The sequence below is a fragment of the Otolemur garnettii genome, unplaced genomic scaffold (genome assembly GCF_000181295.1).
Source record: "Otolemur garnettii isolate 467f Iridium unplaced genomic scaffold, OtoGar3 scaffold00025, whole genome shotgun sequence".
NCBI lineage: Eukaryota > Metazoa > Chordata > Mammalia > Primates > Galagidae > Otolemur > Otolemur garnettii.
The window spans coordinates 21332200-21352394 of record NW_003852420.1 but is presented as its reverse complement, the minus strand read 5'-3'; the positions used below and the strand labels follow the sequence as shown (position 1 = coordinate 21352394).

Sequence of the window (20195 nt, the reverse complement as noted above, 5' to 3'; positions counted from 1 at the left end):
GTTTACAGATTGTTTATTCCATTTCTGAATTTTTACTAACTGCAATGAAATTGCTGCTTCTCATTCTGGCATAAGATACAATCTGTATTGGAGTAGAGCATAGCATATTCCTACTACAATAAAAGTTAATCTAACCAGATTCCAAGCATACTTAGAGCAATGAAAAATAACCTTTTATATTTTCATTGCCTTGTTTCATGCTGCTCCCAATCCTTATCTCCTTAACCTTCTAGAAAACTCCTATTTAAATTTCAACTAAAATGTCACTTGGGCTCAGCTCCTTTAGCACAGTGGTTACGGTGCTGGCTACATGCACCGAAGGTGGTAAGTTTGAACATGGCCCTAAACAATAATGACAACTGCAACAAAAAAATAGCCGGGTGTTGTGGCAGGTACCTGTGGTCCCAGCTACTTGGGAAGCTGAGGCAAGAAAACTGCTTAAGCTCAAGAGTTTGTAGTTGCTATGAGCTATGACATAACGGCACTCTACCAAGTGTGACATAGTGACACTCTGTTGCAAAAAAAATAAATAAAATAAAACAATTAAAATGCCACTTTTATTGGGATGGCCTTTCATGTCACATATGATCTGAAATAATTATTTCATTTTTATTTCTTTTCTTTTTTTTTTGAGACAGAGTTTTATTATATTGCCCTTGGTAGAGTGCTATGGCATCGCAGCTCACAGCAACCTCAAACTCTTGGGCTTAAGTGATTCTCTTGCCTCAGCCTCCCAAGTAGCTGGGACTAACCAGATTAATAGCCAGGCCCCTGCCACTGTGCCTGGCTATTTTTTGTTGCAGTTGTCTTGTTTAGCCCAGGCTGGGTTTGAACCTGCCACCCTGTGTGTATGTGTCTGGTACCATAACCACTGTGCTGCAGGTGCTGAGCCTTCGTTTTTATTTCTATAGTACATATTCATATGTTTTTATAAAATTATTTATATGATGTGTTATGAATGCTTTTGTTATAATATTTTGTAAATTATCTATTTGTCCCAGTAACTGGGAGCTCCTTGAGTACATACATGGACTATATCTTAACTCATGATTTAATGAGTATCTGGCTCAATATAATGGCTCAGTATGAAATATGTTAACACCTAATGTTAAAAATACTGTAAAGGTAAAACAAAGCAGAAAGCAAAGCAGTCTAAGCTGCTAAGTATGGAAAATGTCGTGGTATGGAGTTACATAGGACAGTATAGCATAACGTCAGGTATAAGATTATATCTTTTTTTTTTTTTTTGAGACAGAGCCTCAAGCTGTCCCCCCTGGGTAGAGTGCCGTGGCATTACAGCTCACAGCAACCTCCAACTCCTGGGCTCAAGCGAGTCTCCTGCCTCCGCCTCCCAAGTAACTGGGACCACAGGCGCCCGCCACAACGCCGGCTATTTTTTGGTTGCAGCTGTCATTGTTGTTTTGGCGGGTCCAGGCTGGGGATTCGAACCTGCCACCTTAGGTGTACGTGGCTGGCGCCTTAGCCAGTTGAGCTATAGGCGCTGAGCCTATAAGATTATATCTTATGATAATTTTCCGATATGTTTACTATTATCTTTTACTGAAGACCAGATATTTGTGTAGCCATACCTTGGAGATATTGAGGATTCAGTTCCAGACCACTTCAGTAAAGGAAAAATCTGAATAAAGCATATCACATGAAGTTTTTGGTTTCCCAGGGCTTATAAAAGTATGTTTACGCTACATTATAGTCTGGTTAAGGGTGCAGTAGCATTGTTTCTTTTTTAAAAAGTACATCTCTTAATTTAAAATACTTTATTCTTGAGGGGTGGCGCCTGTGGCGCAAAGGAGTAGGGCGCCAACCCCGTATATTGGAGGTGGCGGGTGCAAACTCAACCGTGGGCAAAAAACTATAAAAAATAAAAAGATGTAAAAGTGCTTTCTTCTTAAAAAATACTAACAACCCTCTGAGCTTTCAGTGAGACCTAATCTTTTAGCTGGTGGAAGGTCTTGCCTCAATACTGATGGTTTCTGACTGATCATGGAGATGGTTGCTGAAGGTTGGGGTTGCTGTGGCAATTCCTTAAACTATAGCAATGAAATTTGCTGCATTGCTTGACTCTTCACAAAAGATTTCTCTATATCATGCAATGGTTTAATTGCATTTTACCCACAAAAATTTACCCATTTTTGGCTGGGGCTGGGTTTGAACCCACCACCTCTGGCATTTAGGGCCGGCGCTCTACTCCTTTGAGCCACAGGCGCCGCCCCGATTTAGTATAATTCTTAAAGGCTCTGGGATTTTCATGTTGTAAATGAGCATTGGCTTCAAGTTAAAGTCACCAGCTACATTAACTCCTAATAAGAGAGTCAGCCTGACTTTTGAAGCTTTAAAGTTAGGCATTGACTTCTCTACCTATGAAAGTCCTGGTTAGCATCTTCTAATAAAAACGGCTCTGCCTGCATTGAAAGATCAGTTATTTAGTGTAGCTACTTTTTGATCTTAGCTATATCTTCTGGGTAACTTGCTACAGCTTCTACATCAGCGCTGGCTGCTTCCCCTTGCACTTTTATGTTCTGGAGATGGCCTCTTTCCTTAAACTTCATGAGCCAACCTAGCTTTAAACTTTTCTTCTACAGCTGCCTCTCAGCCTTCATAGAATTGAAGAGTGTTGTGGCCTTGCTATGGACTAGACTTTAGCTTAAGGGAATGTTGCAGTTGGTTTGATCTTCTATCCAGACCAGTAAAAATTTCTTACCTATTAGCAATAAGACTGTTTTGCTTTCTTGTCATTTGTGTACCTTTCCTTTCCATTTACAACTTGTTTAATGGATACAAGAGGCCTAGCCTTCAGCCTGCCTTGGCTTTCAACATACCTTTCTCACAAAGTTCAATCATTTCTCACTTTTTATTCAATGTGATAAACATGCAGCTCTTCCTTTCAGTTCAACACTCAGAGGTCACTGTGAGGTTTTTACTTGGCCTATTTTTAATATTGTTGTATCTCAGGGAATAGAGAGGCCCAAGGATAGGGAGAGAGACAGGAACAGCTAGTCAGTGGAGCAGTCAGAACACACAGAATGTTTATCAGTTATGTTCACCATCATATGGTCATGGTTCATGGTGCCCTAAAACACTTGCAGTGGTAACACCAAAGATCACTGATAAATAGATGACAACAGATAAGATAATAATGAAAAAGTTTGAAATATTGTACGAATTGCCAAAACATGATACAGAGACACAAAGTAAGCAAACGCTGTTAGAAAAATGGCACTGGGCTTGGCACCTATAGCTCAGCGGCTAGGGCGCTGGCCATGTACACTGAGACTAGTGGGTTCAAACCCGGCCTGGGGCCTGCCAAACAACAATGACAACTACAACAAAAAAATAGTCAGGCGTGTGGCCAGCGCCTGTAGTCTCAGCTACTTGGGAGGCTGAAGCAAGAGAATCACTTGAGCCGAAGAGTTTCAGGTTGCTGTGAGCTGTGATGCCACAGCCCTTCACCCAGGGCGACATAGTGAGACTCTGTCTCCAAAAAAAAAAAAAAAAGAAGGAAAGATGGCTGATCAACTTGCCTGACGTTGGGTTGCCACATAGCTTAAATTGTTTTAATAAAAACATTACTTGTGAACTTCAGTGAAATGCGGTATGCCTATAAGCTTTTCTGAAATATTCTATTGGTGTAATTTAAGATGCAGGAATAAATACAACACTTTAATAACTATTATGTGGGTATGTACTTATGGGAGACACTGTTTAGAAAATGTCATCAATTGGGAAACTTGGTTTTTAAAATGGTTTCCACTTAAGCTATCTGGTAAATTACGTAGAAAGAGTAGCTTGGTGGTGGGATTGGGATTGAAGCAGTTGGGAGCTTAGTAATTGGGGTTTTAATCATCACAGCCTTTGCCATTAATGCTTATAACTTAAATTATTTAGATATGGAAATGTTAGATTTTATGTAACCATGCCAGAATATGTATGATGTTTTTTGTTGTTGTTTGGAATTCGTTGAGGGTGCAAAGAATTAGGTTACACTGATTGCATTTGTGTCCCACTCCCATTGTGTAGTTTAAAATGCATGTTGACTTTGAAAAGGTAGTTGTTTTTAAGTATTTCAAGTGTAATACATCACTTTTAAAGAATATTTTGAAAATATAGATAATCCTGAAGAAAATTAAAATCTATAATCTCACCTGTAGAGATAATGAATGCTAACTATTTGATGTATTTCCTTTTAATCTTTGAAACGTACTAAAATTCACTCCAGTTCTAAGAAGTAGCTGGTATATTAATTCCATTTCATAGAAAAGAACTCAAGGATCAAAGCAACTTATAAGTGTATTCAAGAAAACCCAGGTTTTTACATTTAAATTTCAGTGCCTTTTCCTTACAATATAATCACCTTTGTTTTCCTCAGTTATTTTAGTTCACAAAAGTAAAGAAATTATATTGTATCTTATTTTAATCTTTGTTCTTATTTTTAGAGACATTTTAAATCCAAAGGATGTGATCAGTGCCCAATTTGAAAATACCACCACTAGCAAAGATTTTTGCAGTCAGTCATGTTTGTCAACATACGAATTGAAAAAAAAACCTATCGTTACCATAAATACAAATAGTATTTCAACCAAATGCAGCATGTGTCAGAAAAATGCTGTTGTAAGTTACTTTTTTACTTTATTGAGGAGTCTGATATTTATGCTTAAAGAATAGTTTTTCATGTTTTCTGCTTGTTGTTTCTGTGTTGATTTTTTTTTATGCTGTTGATTTTTAATCCTAGATTCGGCATGAAGTTAATTACCAGAATGTGGTACATAAACTTTGCAGTGATGCCTGTTTCTCTAAGTTTCGCTCTGCTAACAATCTCACCATGAACTGTTGTGAGAACTGTGGGGGTTATTGTTATAGTGGCTCTGGACAATGTCACATGCTTCAGATAGAGGGACAGTCGAAGAAGTTTTGTAGTTCAACGTGTATCACAGCATACAAGCAGGTACATGATCATATTTAATACCTTGTTCATTTTGGAGGGGGGGATCCTACGTTTTTAGTGGGAATTATGTATGAAAAATTTTTTAAAATATATTAAGAGCTTACTATTTGCTTAACTGATATTCTTTACATACAAATAGTGTTTGTCAAGTGAATGTTAAATACTCTTACAGAGTTCTGTAAGTAGCAGATTTGTTCATACATTTGAAATACATGTCTTTAGGGTGTGGCCCTTTAATTTCAAATGTGAGTTATATTTTTGAATAATATTTTGAATGTGCAAAGGAAGTATAATGCCTATGAGAGCATAGATACCCACTCCTTCTCTTCTGAGGCATAGCCTTCTAAATTTTTGAAATAACTTTTGATTTACATATATGTTTTTTGTTCAACATGAAATAATATATTATCCATTATTATAAATAACAGTTATATAGTTTATATAAATTATATTATAATACATTATTAATACATATTAATAATATAGAAACATTCCATGTTGCATAATATATTATTGAAATTGGTTCCACATAATTAAAATTGTAAACCAGAAAGTCAAAATCTCACCATTAGGCTTGGTGGTTGTAGTTCAGTGGTTAGGGTACCAGCCACAGGCACCAGGTCTGGTGGCTTCAAACTCCGCCCCAGCCTGCTAAACAAACAACCAAAAAAATAGCTGGGCATTGTGGAGAGCACCTGTAGTCCCAGCTACAAGGGAGGCTGAGGCAAGAGAATGGCTTGAGCCCAAGAGTTTGAGGTTTGCTGTGAGCTGTGATGCTACAGTACTTTACCGATACAGTGAAACCATGTTTCAAAAAAAAAAAATCTCACCATTAATTGTTATAGTAATAGGTTTTTCCTTGTCTTCATTAAATAGAAGAAAATAGACATGGGTTATTTATTATTTTGTGAATTACTGAGTTTTGCAGAGGATGAAGTGAATGAATTCTATACAACACATCTTTTTTGTAGTTTTGTGTGCATTAGATATATATTTTGTTAGTAAATTTTGATCATATATTAGTTTTAAAATTGATAAATGTGAAGGAATGGCAAGTGCTATATTTGCTGTGTATAATGCACTTTTTGCCCAAAGTTTTGAGAGAAAAATATGGATGTCCATTATACATGGGTAGTACTTTTTGTTGCCAGTTCATAAAATTTCTTGTACTTGTTGCTTGGCACCCATAGCACAGTGGTTACTGTGCCAGCCACATACACTGAGTCTGGCAGGTTCAAACCCAGCCCCAGCCAGCTAAACAGCATTGACAATTGCAACAAAAAATAGCCTGGTGTTGTGGCAGGCACCTGTAGGCCCAGCTACTTGGGAGGCTGAGATAAGAGAATCGCTTAAGCCCAGAAGTTTGAGGTTACTGTGAGTTGTGACACCACGGCACTCTACCGAGGGTGACATAATGAGACTTTGTGTAAAAAAAAAAAAAAAATTCTTGTAGTTGTTATCCCTTTTTGTGTTTTGTAATTATTTGTTAGATGAAATTTCTTATACCATAATATGGTAAGAAATAAATGCTAAAATTCCTTTATAATACAAAAACCAAGTACTTGAATACAAACAAATAAAAATTTGAATTAAAAAATTAAAACGAGGATGACACCTGTAGCTCAGTGGGTAAAGCACCGGCCACATACACCCAGGCTGGTGGGTTCAAACCTGGCCCAGGCCAGCTAACCAACTGTGACAACAACAAGAAATTAGCCAGACATTATGACAGGCACCTGTAGTCTCAGCTACTTGGGAGGCTGAGGCCAAGAGAACTGCTTAAACACAAGAGTTTGAAGTTGCTGTGAGCTGTTACGCCATGATACTCTACCAAGGGCAACATAGTGAGACTCTGTCTCAAAATAAAAACAAAAAAAATTAAACTGAGGTGGGTGTGGTGGCTCATGCCTATAATCCTAACACTCTTGGAAGCCAAAGCAGGTGGATTGCTTGAACTCACGAGTTTGAGACTAGCCTGAGCAAAAACAAGACCCCGTCTCTACTAAAAATAGAAAAACTGAGGCAAGAGGACCTCTTGAACCCAAGAGTTGGAGGTTGCTGTGAACTATGATGCCACGGTATACTACCTAGGCAGACAACTTGGGACTCTGTCTCAAAAAAAAAAAAAAAAAAAATCAAGCTAAGTGTAGTGGCTCACACCTGTAATTGTAGTACTGTGAGAGGCTGATGCTGGTAGATTACTTGAGCTCAGGAGTTCAAGCCCAGCCTAAGTAAGTGCAAGACCCTGTTTCTAAAAACAGCTGGGCATTGTGGTGAGTGCTGATAGTCCCAGCTCAGGAGGCTGAGGCAAGACAATGGCTTGAGCCCAAGACTCTGTGAGATTGCTGTGAGCTATAATGCCACTGGACTCTACCCAGGGCTATAGAGTGAGACTCTATGTTTAAAAAAGAAAAAATTTAAAAAAAAATTTTTCCCCCTAAAATTTTGGGGCCAAAAACATAGGTATGCATTTTCTACAGGAATATATTATACACAGGAAAAATATGGTACTTTTTACCTTTTAAATTTTACAGTGGCTCCCTGTTTCAATGTATTTGCTGATCATTCTCTTTCTTAGAATAGTGAGTTTTTATGCAGACCACCAGAATTGGTGAATATAATAGTGTCAATTGGAAAATTTCCTAAGAAATGGTTCTTTAAACTTCATAGTAATTTTGGTATTTCAACATTATATAATGTTTCAGTTTATTTCTTGTTAATGTAACAGCGTTGTATTAAAGGCCTTAGCTTTACTATTCATCATTTATGCTGTCATAGGGAAAAAGAAAATTCCAGTCTCTTCATTTGTATTTTCTTTGTTCCTTTCCTGATATTATATCAGGTACTAAAAGTTACTTAGATTCAGTTCATTGAAAGAAGATTCATAGTCTACAAAAGAAGGAGAAATAGGATGAAACATCCTAATTTCAAACTTATTCATTACTTTTTTCCTTTATTTTTTTGAGATAGGGTCTTGCTCTGTTACTTGATGCAATGATGTCATCATAGTTCATTGCAACCTCATACTTCTGGCTTCAGGCAATCCTGGGACAATGGATGCACACCACTATACCTGGCTAATTTTTAAAAGCTCTTTTTTTGGGTAGAGGCAGTGTCTCTCCATATTGACCAGGCTGATCTGGCACTCCTGGGCTCAAGGGATCCTCCTATATTGTTGTCCCAAAATGCTCAAGTGCAGGCATGAGCTACCATCATGCCTGCCCAATTCATTCATTTTTTGTTTTTGATTTCAGATTAATATGAGGGTACGTACGATTAGGTTTTATGGTTTGCATTTGTAAGGTTAAAGTTTGAGTGATAGCTGTCCTTCACCCAGAAGCTCTGCCATATACCCATGCATTGTACCTGTTGGGTGGGAACCCACCAAACCCCTTCCACTCCTGCTTTAATAAAATCCAACTGAGCTTTTCTCTTGTGTGAACTTGTAATTGTTAATCTATTAGTTTCACCTTAGTACTGACTACACATGATGGTTGTCTTTTCATTCCTGTTATATTTCGCTTAGGAGGATGTTCTCCAAGTCTGTCCAGGTGGTTATAAAAGATGTAAAATCTCCATTTTTTGAATGACTGACTAGTATTCTGTGGTTCATTCATTACTTTTTAGTTTAGCCCAGACCTACTAAGTTTCTCATGTATTATGTTAATATGTACTTTGGTAGAGAAAGAACTGGAATTTAGAAGTAAGGCAGATCGGGATTTGATTTCAGACTTTCTGTTCAAATATGATTTTTACCTTAGGCAAAGCAATTAAACATCCTTGGTCCCAGTTTGTCTATGTTTAAATGGCTATAATACCACCCATGGCACTGGGATGTTTTTAGAGTTATATGAAGTAAAAATGAGATAGCACTTTAGTATGAAATCTGGCTATAGATTGTCATTTTTGTTGCTTTATTGTTACATATAATTTACTCAACAAACATTAGATGTTCCTGTTTGGAGGAGCTATGTTTCTCCATGGGAAGATAATACGAACAAGTAAACAGAGATGCCATGGTCAAAATCTTAGTGGGTATAGTAGGCCATAGAGGAAGTATAGGGAATGATGAGACTATCAGCAAAAGTTCACAGAGGTGTATCTTGATTCAGGTCTTATAAATGAAGTTTGTGTTTGCAGTCCTTATCAGAGAGGAAGAGGACATGGGGTGGGAGATTTAGAAGACATTCTAGAATTCAAGAATATGTTCACTTTAATATGTATCTGTATTGGCTCAGCGCCTGTGGCTCAAGCGGCTAAGGCGCCAGCCACATACACCTAAGGTGGCGGGTTCGAATCCCCAGCCCGGGCCCGCCAAACAACAATGATGGCTGCAACCAAAAATGGCCAGGCGTTGTGGCGGGCGCCTGTGGTCCCAGCTACTTGGGAGGCTGAGGCAGGAGACTCGCTTGAGCCTAGGAGTTGGAGGTTGCTGTGAGCATGATGCCATGGCACTCTACCCAGGGGGATAGCTTGAGGCTCCGTCTCAAAAAAAAAAAAAAAAATGTATCTGTATTAATAACAAGCCTCACAAATTTATCCTTTAAGAGGGAAGAGACATCTTAAATCTCCTAACTGGTGGTAGATTTACTTTATAAATTATCCTGAATGTATGACATGTTAATAATCTTTAGCATTTTTTTCCTCTGAATCTCTAAGTGTAGACCAAACAGACTCTTTATTTATATTTGGACCCTTGTGATATCCGAGGTTTGCTCCCACTTTATTGATAGAGTACTTTTTTGTTATTAGTGGTAGAATATTTGACAATTAGGCTCCCCCCCACCCCCGAGAGAGTATCAGTTTGTTCCTTTGGTAGAGTGCTGTGGCATCATAGCTCACAGCAACCTTAAACTCTAGGACTTAAGCAATCCTCTTACCTCAGCCTCCTGAGTAGCTGGGACTACAGGCACCTGCCACAACTCCCAGCTACTTTTAGAGATGGGGCCTCTCTCTTGCTTAGGCTAGTCTTAAACCCCTGACCTCAAGGGACCCACCCACCTTGGCCTCCCACAGTGCTAGGATTGCGGATGTGAGCCACCTCTCCTAGCTTCCTGACAGTTACTTTTCTAATATGTTTATCAGTTTCCTTAAAGTCACGTTTTATTGCTTAGGTATAGTACCTTTAGTGGGGGTTCTTAGAATTTTTAGGGTAGTAGAGTATACGAGCATGAACTCCATGCTATGTTATAAAAATTTTAAAACTATGGGTTTAGTGTGGTGGCTCATACCTGTAATCCAGCATTTTGGGAGGTTGAAGTGGGAGTATTAGACCAGGAGGTAAGGAGTTTATTTATTTATTTAATTTATTTATTTGAGACAAAGTCACACTGTGTTATCCTCAGTAGAGTGCTATGGTGTCACAGCTCACAGCAACCTCGAACTATTGGGTTTAAGTGATTCTCTTGCCTAAGTCTCTCAAGTAGCTGGGACTACAGGCGCCTGCCATAACACTCGGCTATATTTTTGTTGTTACCATTGTTATTTAGCAGGCTCGGGCTGGGTTTGAGCCCACCAGCCCTGGTGCATGTGGCCTGCACCCTAACCACTGGGCTGTGGGCCCCAAGCCAAGGTCAGGAGTTTAAAACCAGTTTGGCAACATAGCAAGACCCTTTCTCTATAAAATATAAAAAATATTAGCTGAGGGTAGTGGTGCATGCCTGCAGTCCCAGCTACTCGAGAGGCTAAGACAGAGGATTGCTTGAGCCCAGGAGTGTGAGGTTGCAGTAAGCTATGATTGCACCACTCTATTCCACCCTGAGTGATAGAGTGAGACCCTTTCTGTAAAGAAAGAAAAAGTAATGTTAAAAAGATTTTTAAATTATGGTCACACCCTAAAAAAATCTATGGTTACACCCAGTTACTAGACTTATAACCAGCATTACTTTTTAATAAAGCAGGATAGAATGGAAAAATAGCAAAGATCAAAGTGCATTACATGTTATCATGATATATATTGCTCTATAAAACTTTTTTTCAGTTTTATATACATACATAATATGCAAATGCTGAATCACAGGAATATGTGTTTCATAAGTCACTTGTAAATTTATTCACATTTCTCATTGAGAATTGTAATCATAAATGTTTGAAATGCTCTGATTTAAAATATTTCAACAGGCCAGGCATGGTGGCTTATGCCTGTAATCCTAGCACTCTGGGAGGCCGATGCTGGTGCATCTGTTGAGTTCAGAGATTAAGACCAGCCTTAGCAAGAGGGAGACCCTGTCTCTGCTTAAAATAGGAAAATTTGTGGTTGTCTATAGTCTCTCAGCTATTTGGGAAGCTGAGACAGAATGAGGATGGTTTGAGCCCAAGAGTTTGAGGTTGCTATGAGCTATGTTGACACCATGGTACTTCATTCCAGTGCACAAAGTGAGACTCTTGTCTCTAATAAAAAATTAAATAGATACATACATACATACTTATATAAATAAATAAAATATTTTAACAGCCTTTGGGAGAATTGCTTGAGCTCAGGCATTCAAGACCAGCCTGAGCAAGAACGAGACTCCATCTCTTCTAAAAAATAAAAAAAAAATGAGCTGAGCATTTTGGTGGGTGCCTGTAGTCCCAACTAGCTAGGAGGCTGAGGTGGGAGGTTGCTTGAACCCAGGAGTCTGAGGTTGCTGTAAGGTAGGGTGATGCTATGGCACTCTAGCCTGGGCAACAGAGTGAGATTCTGTCTCCAAAACATATATTTTAACAGCCTTTAGTATAAACATTCAAGGAGTTATGCGTTTATTAGGAATTTGGTAAAAATGAATGTTCTTTTATTTTCTTAATAGAAATCAGCCAAAATTACTCCATGTGCGCTTTGCAAATCGTTGAGATCCTCAGCAGAAATGATTGAAAATACCAATAGCTTGGGGAAGACAGAGCTTTTCTGTTCTGTTAATTGCTTATCTGCTTACAGAGTTAAAATGGTTACTTCTGCAGGTAATACTGGTTTTATAAACTATGAAATGTAATAATTGAAAATATAAGGGTTATTGCTTTGTTTTTATGGTATAGATTATTCTACAGATTTAGTTGATTTTTAAGGCAGATTTAACATATTTCAAAATATTGTTGTAAAATATCACCCTGATTATTTATTTACTTGTATATATATTGAGGCCTTAAAGTCTTACCAATAGAATTTTATATGGCTTCTTTAATGTATTTTCTTTATCACACCTGATTTAAGATTCATTTATTTTACAGTTTCAGGATGGACCATGACTACTTTTACATAAAAATTAAAGTTTTTAATGTTAAGTTAGTTTTTGTCTATATGTGACATGATTGAGATGCTTTGAATTTAGTTTCAGTTGCTGCAACTTAACCTGGCCCTTCATTTTTTGTATATTATATAATATTTATTTCTCATACATTTGTGTACATTTGTATATATTACTTATACTTATTTTATTTTGATTCGCTAAGGTGTACAAGTTCAGTGTAACAGTTGTAAAACCTCAGCAATCCCTCAGTATCACCTAGCCATGTCAGATGGAAGTATACGTAACTTCTGCAGCTACAGTTGTGTAATAGCTTTCCAGGTATGGCTTCAGAAATCTTCTCCTCTTCAGTCACTAAGACACCTACTGTAGTAATGTAAACATATTAGGTGTTTACTAGTGCCTGGATTGTCTGAGTTTCTATTTCAGTTCTATTTAAACGTAGATTCTTAGTTCATCCTATATTTAGAGGTATGTCATTTAACTACCTTCTGTACAATTAAATAGTACTGTTATTACCTACATTATCTATTGGGAAGATACCATTTTTGAAGATTAGTAGTTCACTTACTTTATGTGGTCATAAATGAGATTCCCCACCATTCAGTTATAAGCTGCTCAAAAGCAGGGATTTTTGCCTAGTCACTCATGTACCTTACATGCCTAGAATTATGCTTTGTATAATATAAGCATGCAATGCGTATTTGTCTGAACATATGATTTAACTGATCTGTTTGCTGTTTTGTTTTTTTTTCAGAATTTATTCAACAAACCAACTGGAATGAATTCTTCAGTAGTGCCCCTATCTCAGGGCCAAGTAATTGTAAGCATCCCCACAGGTTCAACAGTGTCAGCAGGGGGAGGCAATACCTCTGCTGCTTCTCCCTCTTCCATCAGTAGTTCTGCTGCAGCTGGTCTCCAGCGTCTTGCTGCCCAATCCCAGCATGTTGGGTTTGCGGGAGGTGTGGTGAAAATCAAATGTCAACACTGTAATCGTCTTTTTGCCACAAAACCAGAACTTCTTGATTATAAGGTAAAGTATAGGCTTCGTGGAAAGGGTTTGAGTTTACCTGTATAATAATTTTTAGCTTTTTATCTCTCAAAATTATTTCATTTGTTTTCAAAGTAACAAGAATGAGGATTTATATAAGACAAACCAAATGTTAAATTAGTACTTAATGATTATTTCTTTGCAGGGTAAAATGTTTCAGTTCTGTGGCAAGAATTGTTCTGATGAATATAAGAAGATAAATAATGTAATGGCAATGTGTGAATATTGTAAAATTGAGAAAATTGTAAAGGAGACTGTACGATTCTCAGGTGCTGACAAGTCATTTTGTAGTGAAGGTAAAGATAGAAGATTATTTTACTGAGCGTGTTGGTTGTTTTAAAAGTAGTTGATGATTCAAGCTATGAATATGTAAGTTTACTTATCCTTGACTTACCGTGCCAAAGCCTTTTTATTTGTTTATACTTAGTTCTTTTTTTTTTTTTTTGGTCTAGTCTTAATGATACTAAAATGAAGTGAAAGATCTTAAAAGAGGCAGAAGAACGTGATGTATTTAATATTACTAGGTTGATGGGGAACTCAAAGGTCTTTTACATTCTTGCACTTATTTCTAAATGGAATGCCTTAAATTATAGTAGCATCCTAAGTTTATATTTTTATTGTTTTAAACAGCCATTGTGTTTCTGAGTAATCAGCATGAAGTAGATTGTTTTTTAATATGACTGTGTTTATTAATGATGTGTTAGTCATTTATAATGTTTTGCTCTAGTCCAGTGGCTTTAAAGCCTTTGGACCACTGCACAAAAGAAGAAATACATTTTACATTGTGACCCAGTATATTTTTGCATACCCAAATAATATAAGTTGCGTGAAAGAAAATTTACTATATGTGATGCAATTTAATATTCTCTACTTTGTCCTATCCTGTTATTTCATTTTAAAAAAATGCTAGTTTTGATCCTCTAATCTCTTAATCTGTTAATTGGTCAGGACTCAACTTTATCCTAGGCCATTTAAATTAAAGATACAGATAATTAATATTTTTCCCTAATGTTAAATTTACCTTTCCTGATTTGTAGGTTGCAAATTGCTTTATAAACATGAATTGGCAAAACACTGGCGAAATCACTGTAAAATGTGCAGTTATTGTTTACAGACCTCTCCCAAATTGATACAGAATAATTTGGGGGGAAAGGTGGAAGAGTTCTGTTGTGAAGAATGCATGTCTAAATACACACTATTGTTCTATCAGGTAAATATAATTAACATTCCTGGGTTTTTGAGTTAAATTAATTATTCCCTTTTAAAATTTCACTTAGTATGAAGGGCAATTTCATGATTTAAAACTTTAAAGTGTCAGGCGTGGTGGCTCACACCTGTAATCCTAGCACTCTGGGAGGTCGAGGCAGGTGGATTACCTGAGCTCACAGGTTTGAAACCAGCCTGAGCCAGAGTGAGACCCCTGTCTCTAAAAAAAGCTGAGTGTTGTGGTGGGCGCCTGTACTTCCAGTTATTTGGGAGTCTGAGGCAAGAGAATTGCTTAAGCCAAAGAGTTGAAGGTTGCTGTGAGCTCTCATGCAATGACACTCCACAGAGGACTACAAAGTGAGACTCTGTCTCCAAAAAAAAAAAAAAAAAAACTTTATAAAGTATTTGTTCATACTCTATATCAATTAATATAAAATTTAGGAACAAATTTATTAATGTCATTGAAATTTTATTCCTTTAATTTCCTATAGGAGACACATGAGTCTTAAGATACCAAAATATTTAACATTATTACTTTATTCTTTTATTATTTAAATGATGCAAATTTGTCTTCTGAAGTCTTTGAGGAAGATAGCCTTTATTTTCACTTATTTGCTTCTTAAATTCTATTTAGTGAGTCTCTATCATATTTACATGGTTTTAAAAATCACTAATAGAGAAATACTTACCATTTTGAGACAGTCAACCTTTAATTTTATGTTCTGAATTCTAAATTAATATCCTCTGTAAGACTGCAGATATTTTGATTCTCACTCCTTTACTATTTTTTTTTTCCTTTTCAGATGGCCAAATGTGATGGTTGTAAGCGACAGGGTAAACTCAATGAGTCCTTGAAGTGGCGAGGGGAAATGAAACATTTTTGTAATCTACTTTGTATCTTAATGTTCTGTAATCAGCAAAGTGTATGTGACCCACCTTCACAAAACAGTGCAGGTAAAATTAAACTTAAGTGATGACTGGAATCTTTGATGAATGCCAGGAACTAACTACTATTGTATAGCTTGGGAACTGTAAATGGTTGTCATTATTTTTATAAAACATTCATTTCCTTTTGTTAAATGGCATTAAGATTTAGATTCTTTTTTATTGAATGTATAATAATAAAGCTGTGTAAAAATGAGAATTTAGGTTTCTGTTGAGCATATTGAATTAGATAAACTCTGTAAGAACTTTATGGCAAAGGATAATAGTTAATGTTTTGTAATTGGGTATAATTGGTTTCCTTATTAAAAAGCTTCGAGACTACCTGTAATAAGAAAAGGCATAAAGTCTAAATCATATAGCCTTTTAAATACACCATCTGCATAGTTAGGCCATTTAATCTCAAAAACTTTATGGTTTAAAGACAAAATGAGTAGTATCCCAAAAGCTAGAAAAGTTTAAGTATAGTTTTGTTTACAAATAGGAGCAAGGTCTACACGAGCCTACTCCAGAAACTTTAAACAATTTTTTCTATGTGAAGGCATGGTTTAAGGAACACATTTGGCTTGAATGTCCATTAAATCTACCTCACATTCATCAGTGAGATTGTACCTTTGGGGATTTTTGTGTTGATTATTAAGTGGGACTGTCTGTTGCATTTTTACACAAAGATGACGAAGACTTTCAAGTTGCACTAATTAAAAAATAGAAAACCAAAACTCAGTTAATTCTGAAGCAACTTTTTACTTTAGCAGAAATTATTCAAACCTGAAAGCATTGTTTAACTTCCTTGAGATGTTGGTTTCTCATATAAATTACATGAGTTTTCCTTATTTTTGTTTATTTTAACCAGCAAATGTTTCCATGGCTCAAGCTGCTTCAGCAGGGCCCCCAACTCTGAGAAAAGATTCGACTCCAGTTATAGCTAATGTAGTATCATTGGCAAGTGCTCCTGCTGCTCAGCCCACAGTGAATTCTAACAGTGTCTTACAAGGTATGGCTTGATTTGAAAGCATTTTTCTAGCCTTTTTGAGGTGGATACAATAGTTCTGTAACTTTTTTCCATCAGTGACTGTTTTCTTATGTTTGATACATTCTTCTTGTTTTGTTTTGTTTTGTTTTGTTTTGAGACAGAGTCTCACTATGTCGCCCTTGCCCTTGGTGTTTTGTTTTGAGACAGAATCTCACTGTGTTGCTCTGGCCCTCGGTAGAGTGCTGTGGCATCTCAGCTCACAGCAACCTCAAACTCTTGGGCTTAAGCAGTTCTCTTGCCTCAGCCTCCAAAGTAGCTGGGACTGTAGGTGCCTGCCTCAGCACCGGGCTATTTTGTTGTTGTTGTTGTTGCAGTTGTCATTGTTGTTTTAGCAGGCCTGGGCCGGGTTTGAACCTGCCAGCCTCAGTGTATGTGGCCAGCACCCTAACCACTGAGCTACAGGCACTGAGCCTGTTTGACACATTCATCTGTAGGACTGGTGATGCACTGCGGGCTGCGATAGCATTGAATAGTGTTTTCACAAGTTCCGTATCCATTTTTCTCATACTTTAATATTACTAGTATCTTTCATTGAATTAAATTAAGATGATGCTTATTCTTAGCATGAGGCTTTGTGTTTGTGGACTGATTATCAACTTTTAGTGCTAATGTTAAATAATTGTAAGAGATCCTAAATATATTGTTTTAATTTATATCAAGGTGCAGTTCCAACAGTAACAGCGAAAATCATTGGGGATGTAAGTTTTATTATTTTTATCGGTATTATCACTGTATTAACTTTTCATTTTTATGCAGTATTAATATGTCTGAGCTAATTTGCCTACCCTTATTCTTTACTATATAAAATGTCATGAACTCATTTAATCTTTGTTTAGGAATCTTTGTTTTCTGGTTATTTAAGTAGATCTTTTATGTACTTAATTTTGTTGAAATTTTGCTCTCTTTATGTACTTACTGAAGTTTTTTTTAAGAATTGTACAGAATTAAAGAAAATTGTACAGAATTTGGGCATAAAGGTCTTTTTGGGGTGTTTTATAATATACATAGATTACAAATGAAATACTTATAAAATGCAGCTTATCTCCCTGCCCAGTACAGATTATACAGTTAAAAAAACTCCTTTTTTAAAAAGCTCATTAATTTTTTCCATTTTATCTCTTGAAAGAAGAAAATAAATAATGAGAAAAACTTACAGTGGGAGCAATGGTATTTTAAATTATTTCCTGATCTCTAGGATAATTTTAGTGTCCCTTTTCAAGTTATTATTTAAATGATCATAAGTGATTCTGTTACTCCTAGTTACTTTGAAACTAAGTTTTCTAAGACTTTCAGGAAGTAAGAGTTTTTATTTTGTTTCATTCATTAATTTTTTGGAGGAGTGGGTCTGCCTCTGTGTCTTGGGCTAGAGTACAGTGACACCATCACACTTACTGCAGCCTCAAACTTCTGGCCTCAAGCTACCCTCCCATCTCCGCTTCCCAAAGTGCTAGGATTACAGGGGTGAGCCACTATCATACCTGGCCCAGAGTTCTCATTTTAAACTCAACCAACATTGTTTTTGAGTAACAAGATGTCACAATAGAAATAACATTTTTCTTGGTAAACAGAAATAATAATTAGATGCATTCAGAGTAGTATGTAGTTATTAAAATATTCTAGTACTATAACTATTTCAGGAATACAGTATTCTCACATGTTTAGTTGAATATATACTATGTCTTCCATGTAATTCCAAGATGATTCTTTTATTTATTTATTTATTTATTTATTGGCAGGGTCTGGGTCTGACCCTTATATGGGGCTGGCGCCACACTCCTTGAGCCACAGGTGCCACCCAAGATGATTTTTATTTTACTTTTTTTTTTGAGACCAAGGCTCACGCTATCCCCCTGGGTAGAGTGCCATGGCATCACAGCTCACAGCAACCTCCAGCTCTTGGGCTTAAGCGATTCTCCTGCCTCAGCCTCCCAAGTAGCTGAGACCACAGGTGCCTGTCACAACACCTGGCTATGTTTTGGTTGCGGCCATCATTGTTGTTTTGGTGGGCTCGGGCTGGATTCAAACCCTCCACCTTAGGTGTATGTGGCTGGCACATTAGTCACTTGAGCCACAGGTGCTGAGCCATGATTTTTATTTAAAAAAAAAAAATTTATTTCTCACTATGTGTCTCACTGTGTGTCGCCCTCAGTAGAGTGCTATGGCAGCATAGCTCACAGCAACCTCAAACTCTTAGGCTTAAGCAATTCTCTTGCCTCAGCCTCCCAAGTAGCTGGAATTACAGGCGCCCGCCACACGCCTGGCTATTTTTTGGTTGTAGTTGTCATTGTTGTTTGACAGGCCTGGGCTGGGTTCAAACCTATCAGCTCTGGTATATGTGGCTGGCGCCCTAGCTGCTGAGCTACAGGCACTGAGCCTATTTTAAAATTATATTTCTTGTAATAGGATTTAAAAAAATCTCTTTGATTTCTGAATTTCTTTTTTTTTTTACTAGGCAAGTACACAAACAGATGCCCTGAAACTGCCACCTTCCCAACCTCCAAGGCTTTTGAAGAACAAAGCTTTATTATGTAAGCCTATCACGCAGACTAAAGCCACCTCTTGCAAACCACATAACCAAAACAAAGAATGCCAGACAGGTATGTTCCTTGATCTTTCTTTATTTTTTTCTTTTTTAATGGAAAGGAATGTGAGATCTGTTTACATTGAGTATCCACTATTTCCCAGGTGATGTATTTGGTTGCTTGTATGTTACCCAAATTAGTACTCATGACATCTCTGTGAGTTAGGTATTTTCCCCATCTGAGACTTAAAACACTTTAGGGCAAAGAGAAGGAAGTAAATTGATAACACTATACTGTGAACATTTCATTTAATTTTCTTATTAATGACAGGGTAATATTATGGAGTAAGCCTAAGGTTTCTAATTATATAGATAGCCTCTTAAGAGGTTCTGTTGTTATCCTGAGCTCCCTTAAGGTTTGAACTACTCTACACTCTATTTCAAATAGTCACTTACTTTGAGGAGAGCTTTCAGAGCTTTTTTTCGTTATGAATTGCCTCTTAGGCAGAATCTCTGAGCCATTTCTCTGGATATTAGGCAGAGTGGTAGTCTAAGTCTCCCAGTCTGGTCCTCTAAGCTTGCCTCTCCTGTCTTGAAACTTGTGCCTGCCAAGTGAACAGTGAGCTCTGGGATAAAGGTGATCAGGAGCCCAGGGTTCTTGGCCTGCCTGCTGTTCTGGGGTAGTCAGTGGAGCTGGGTGGAGGTGAGTTCCCTCTTGTGCACGCTTACCAGGAATTTACCTTTCAACTTTGAGCTGGACGAGATGAACAATGCTGCTGGTCTGCTGCCCTCTTGGTGGGATATGGTTAGCCTTGATTGGGAGCTAAGGGGAAAGAAGCCTGTGCTTCCTGGCCAGATATCCAAAGTGGAGCTTCTGTCAGGTTGAGCTGAACTGGGAGGATGGAGCAGGTGGTGGCTGAAATGTCACAGACTCACTATTATTACCAAATTTTAATAGAGTTTCTTGAATAATTTTTTTTATTTGCTGATTGCTTTTAGGGCAATTTCCCAAGAATTTAAATAGCTTTTTTAAATAGTTTTCACCCACTTTGCCTATTTCAGTAAGGAATGGGTCTGTGTAGCCCTCTCCTGCTGGCATCCAAAAGCCCTGAAATTTTTAAACTAGAAAGAAATCCTTCATTTCTAGATCTTTTTTTTTTTTGAGACGGAACCTCAAGCTATCTCCCTGGGTAGAGTGCCATGGCATCACGCTCACAGCAACCTCCAACTCCTGGGCTCAAGCAAGTCTCCTGCCTCAG

The 20195-nt window shown here is 37.3% G+C and overlaps 1 protein-coding gene across 1 annotated transcript in view; it reads left to right on the top strand.

Moving 5' to 3' along the window:
* The window catches only part of ZMYM4 (zinc finger MYM-type containing 4), a 168719-nt gene that overhangs the window by 113425 nt on the left and 35099 nt on the right, over positions 1 to 20195 (top strand). The window contains exons 6-16 of the mRNA XM_023512266.1: positions 4385 to 4626; positions 4748 to 4960; positions 11749 to 11899; positions 12389 to 12504; positions 12941 to 13216; positions 13380 to 13530; positions 14272 to 14444; positions 15244 to 15394; positions 16236 to 16376; positions 17076 to 17113; positions 18868 to 19012. Coding sequence (XP_023368034.1) covers positions 4385 to 4626; positions 4748 to 4960; positions 11749 to 11899; positions 12389 to 12504; positions 12941 to 13216; positions 13380 to 13530; positions 14272 to 14444; positions 15244 to 15394; positions 16236 to 16376; positions 17076 to 17113; positions 18868 to 19012 — 1797 coding nt within the window. The remainder of the gene's footprint in view (positions 1 to 4384; positions 4627 to 4747; positions 4961 to 11748; positions 11900 to 12388; positions 12505 to 12940; positions 13217 to 13379; positions 13531 to 14271; positions 14445 to 15243; positions 15395 to 16235; positions 16377 to 17075; positions 17114 to 18867; positions 19013 to 20195) is intronic.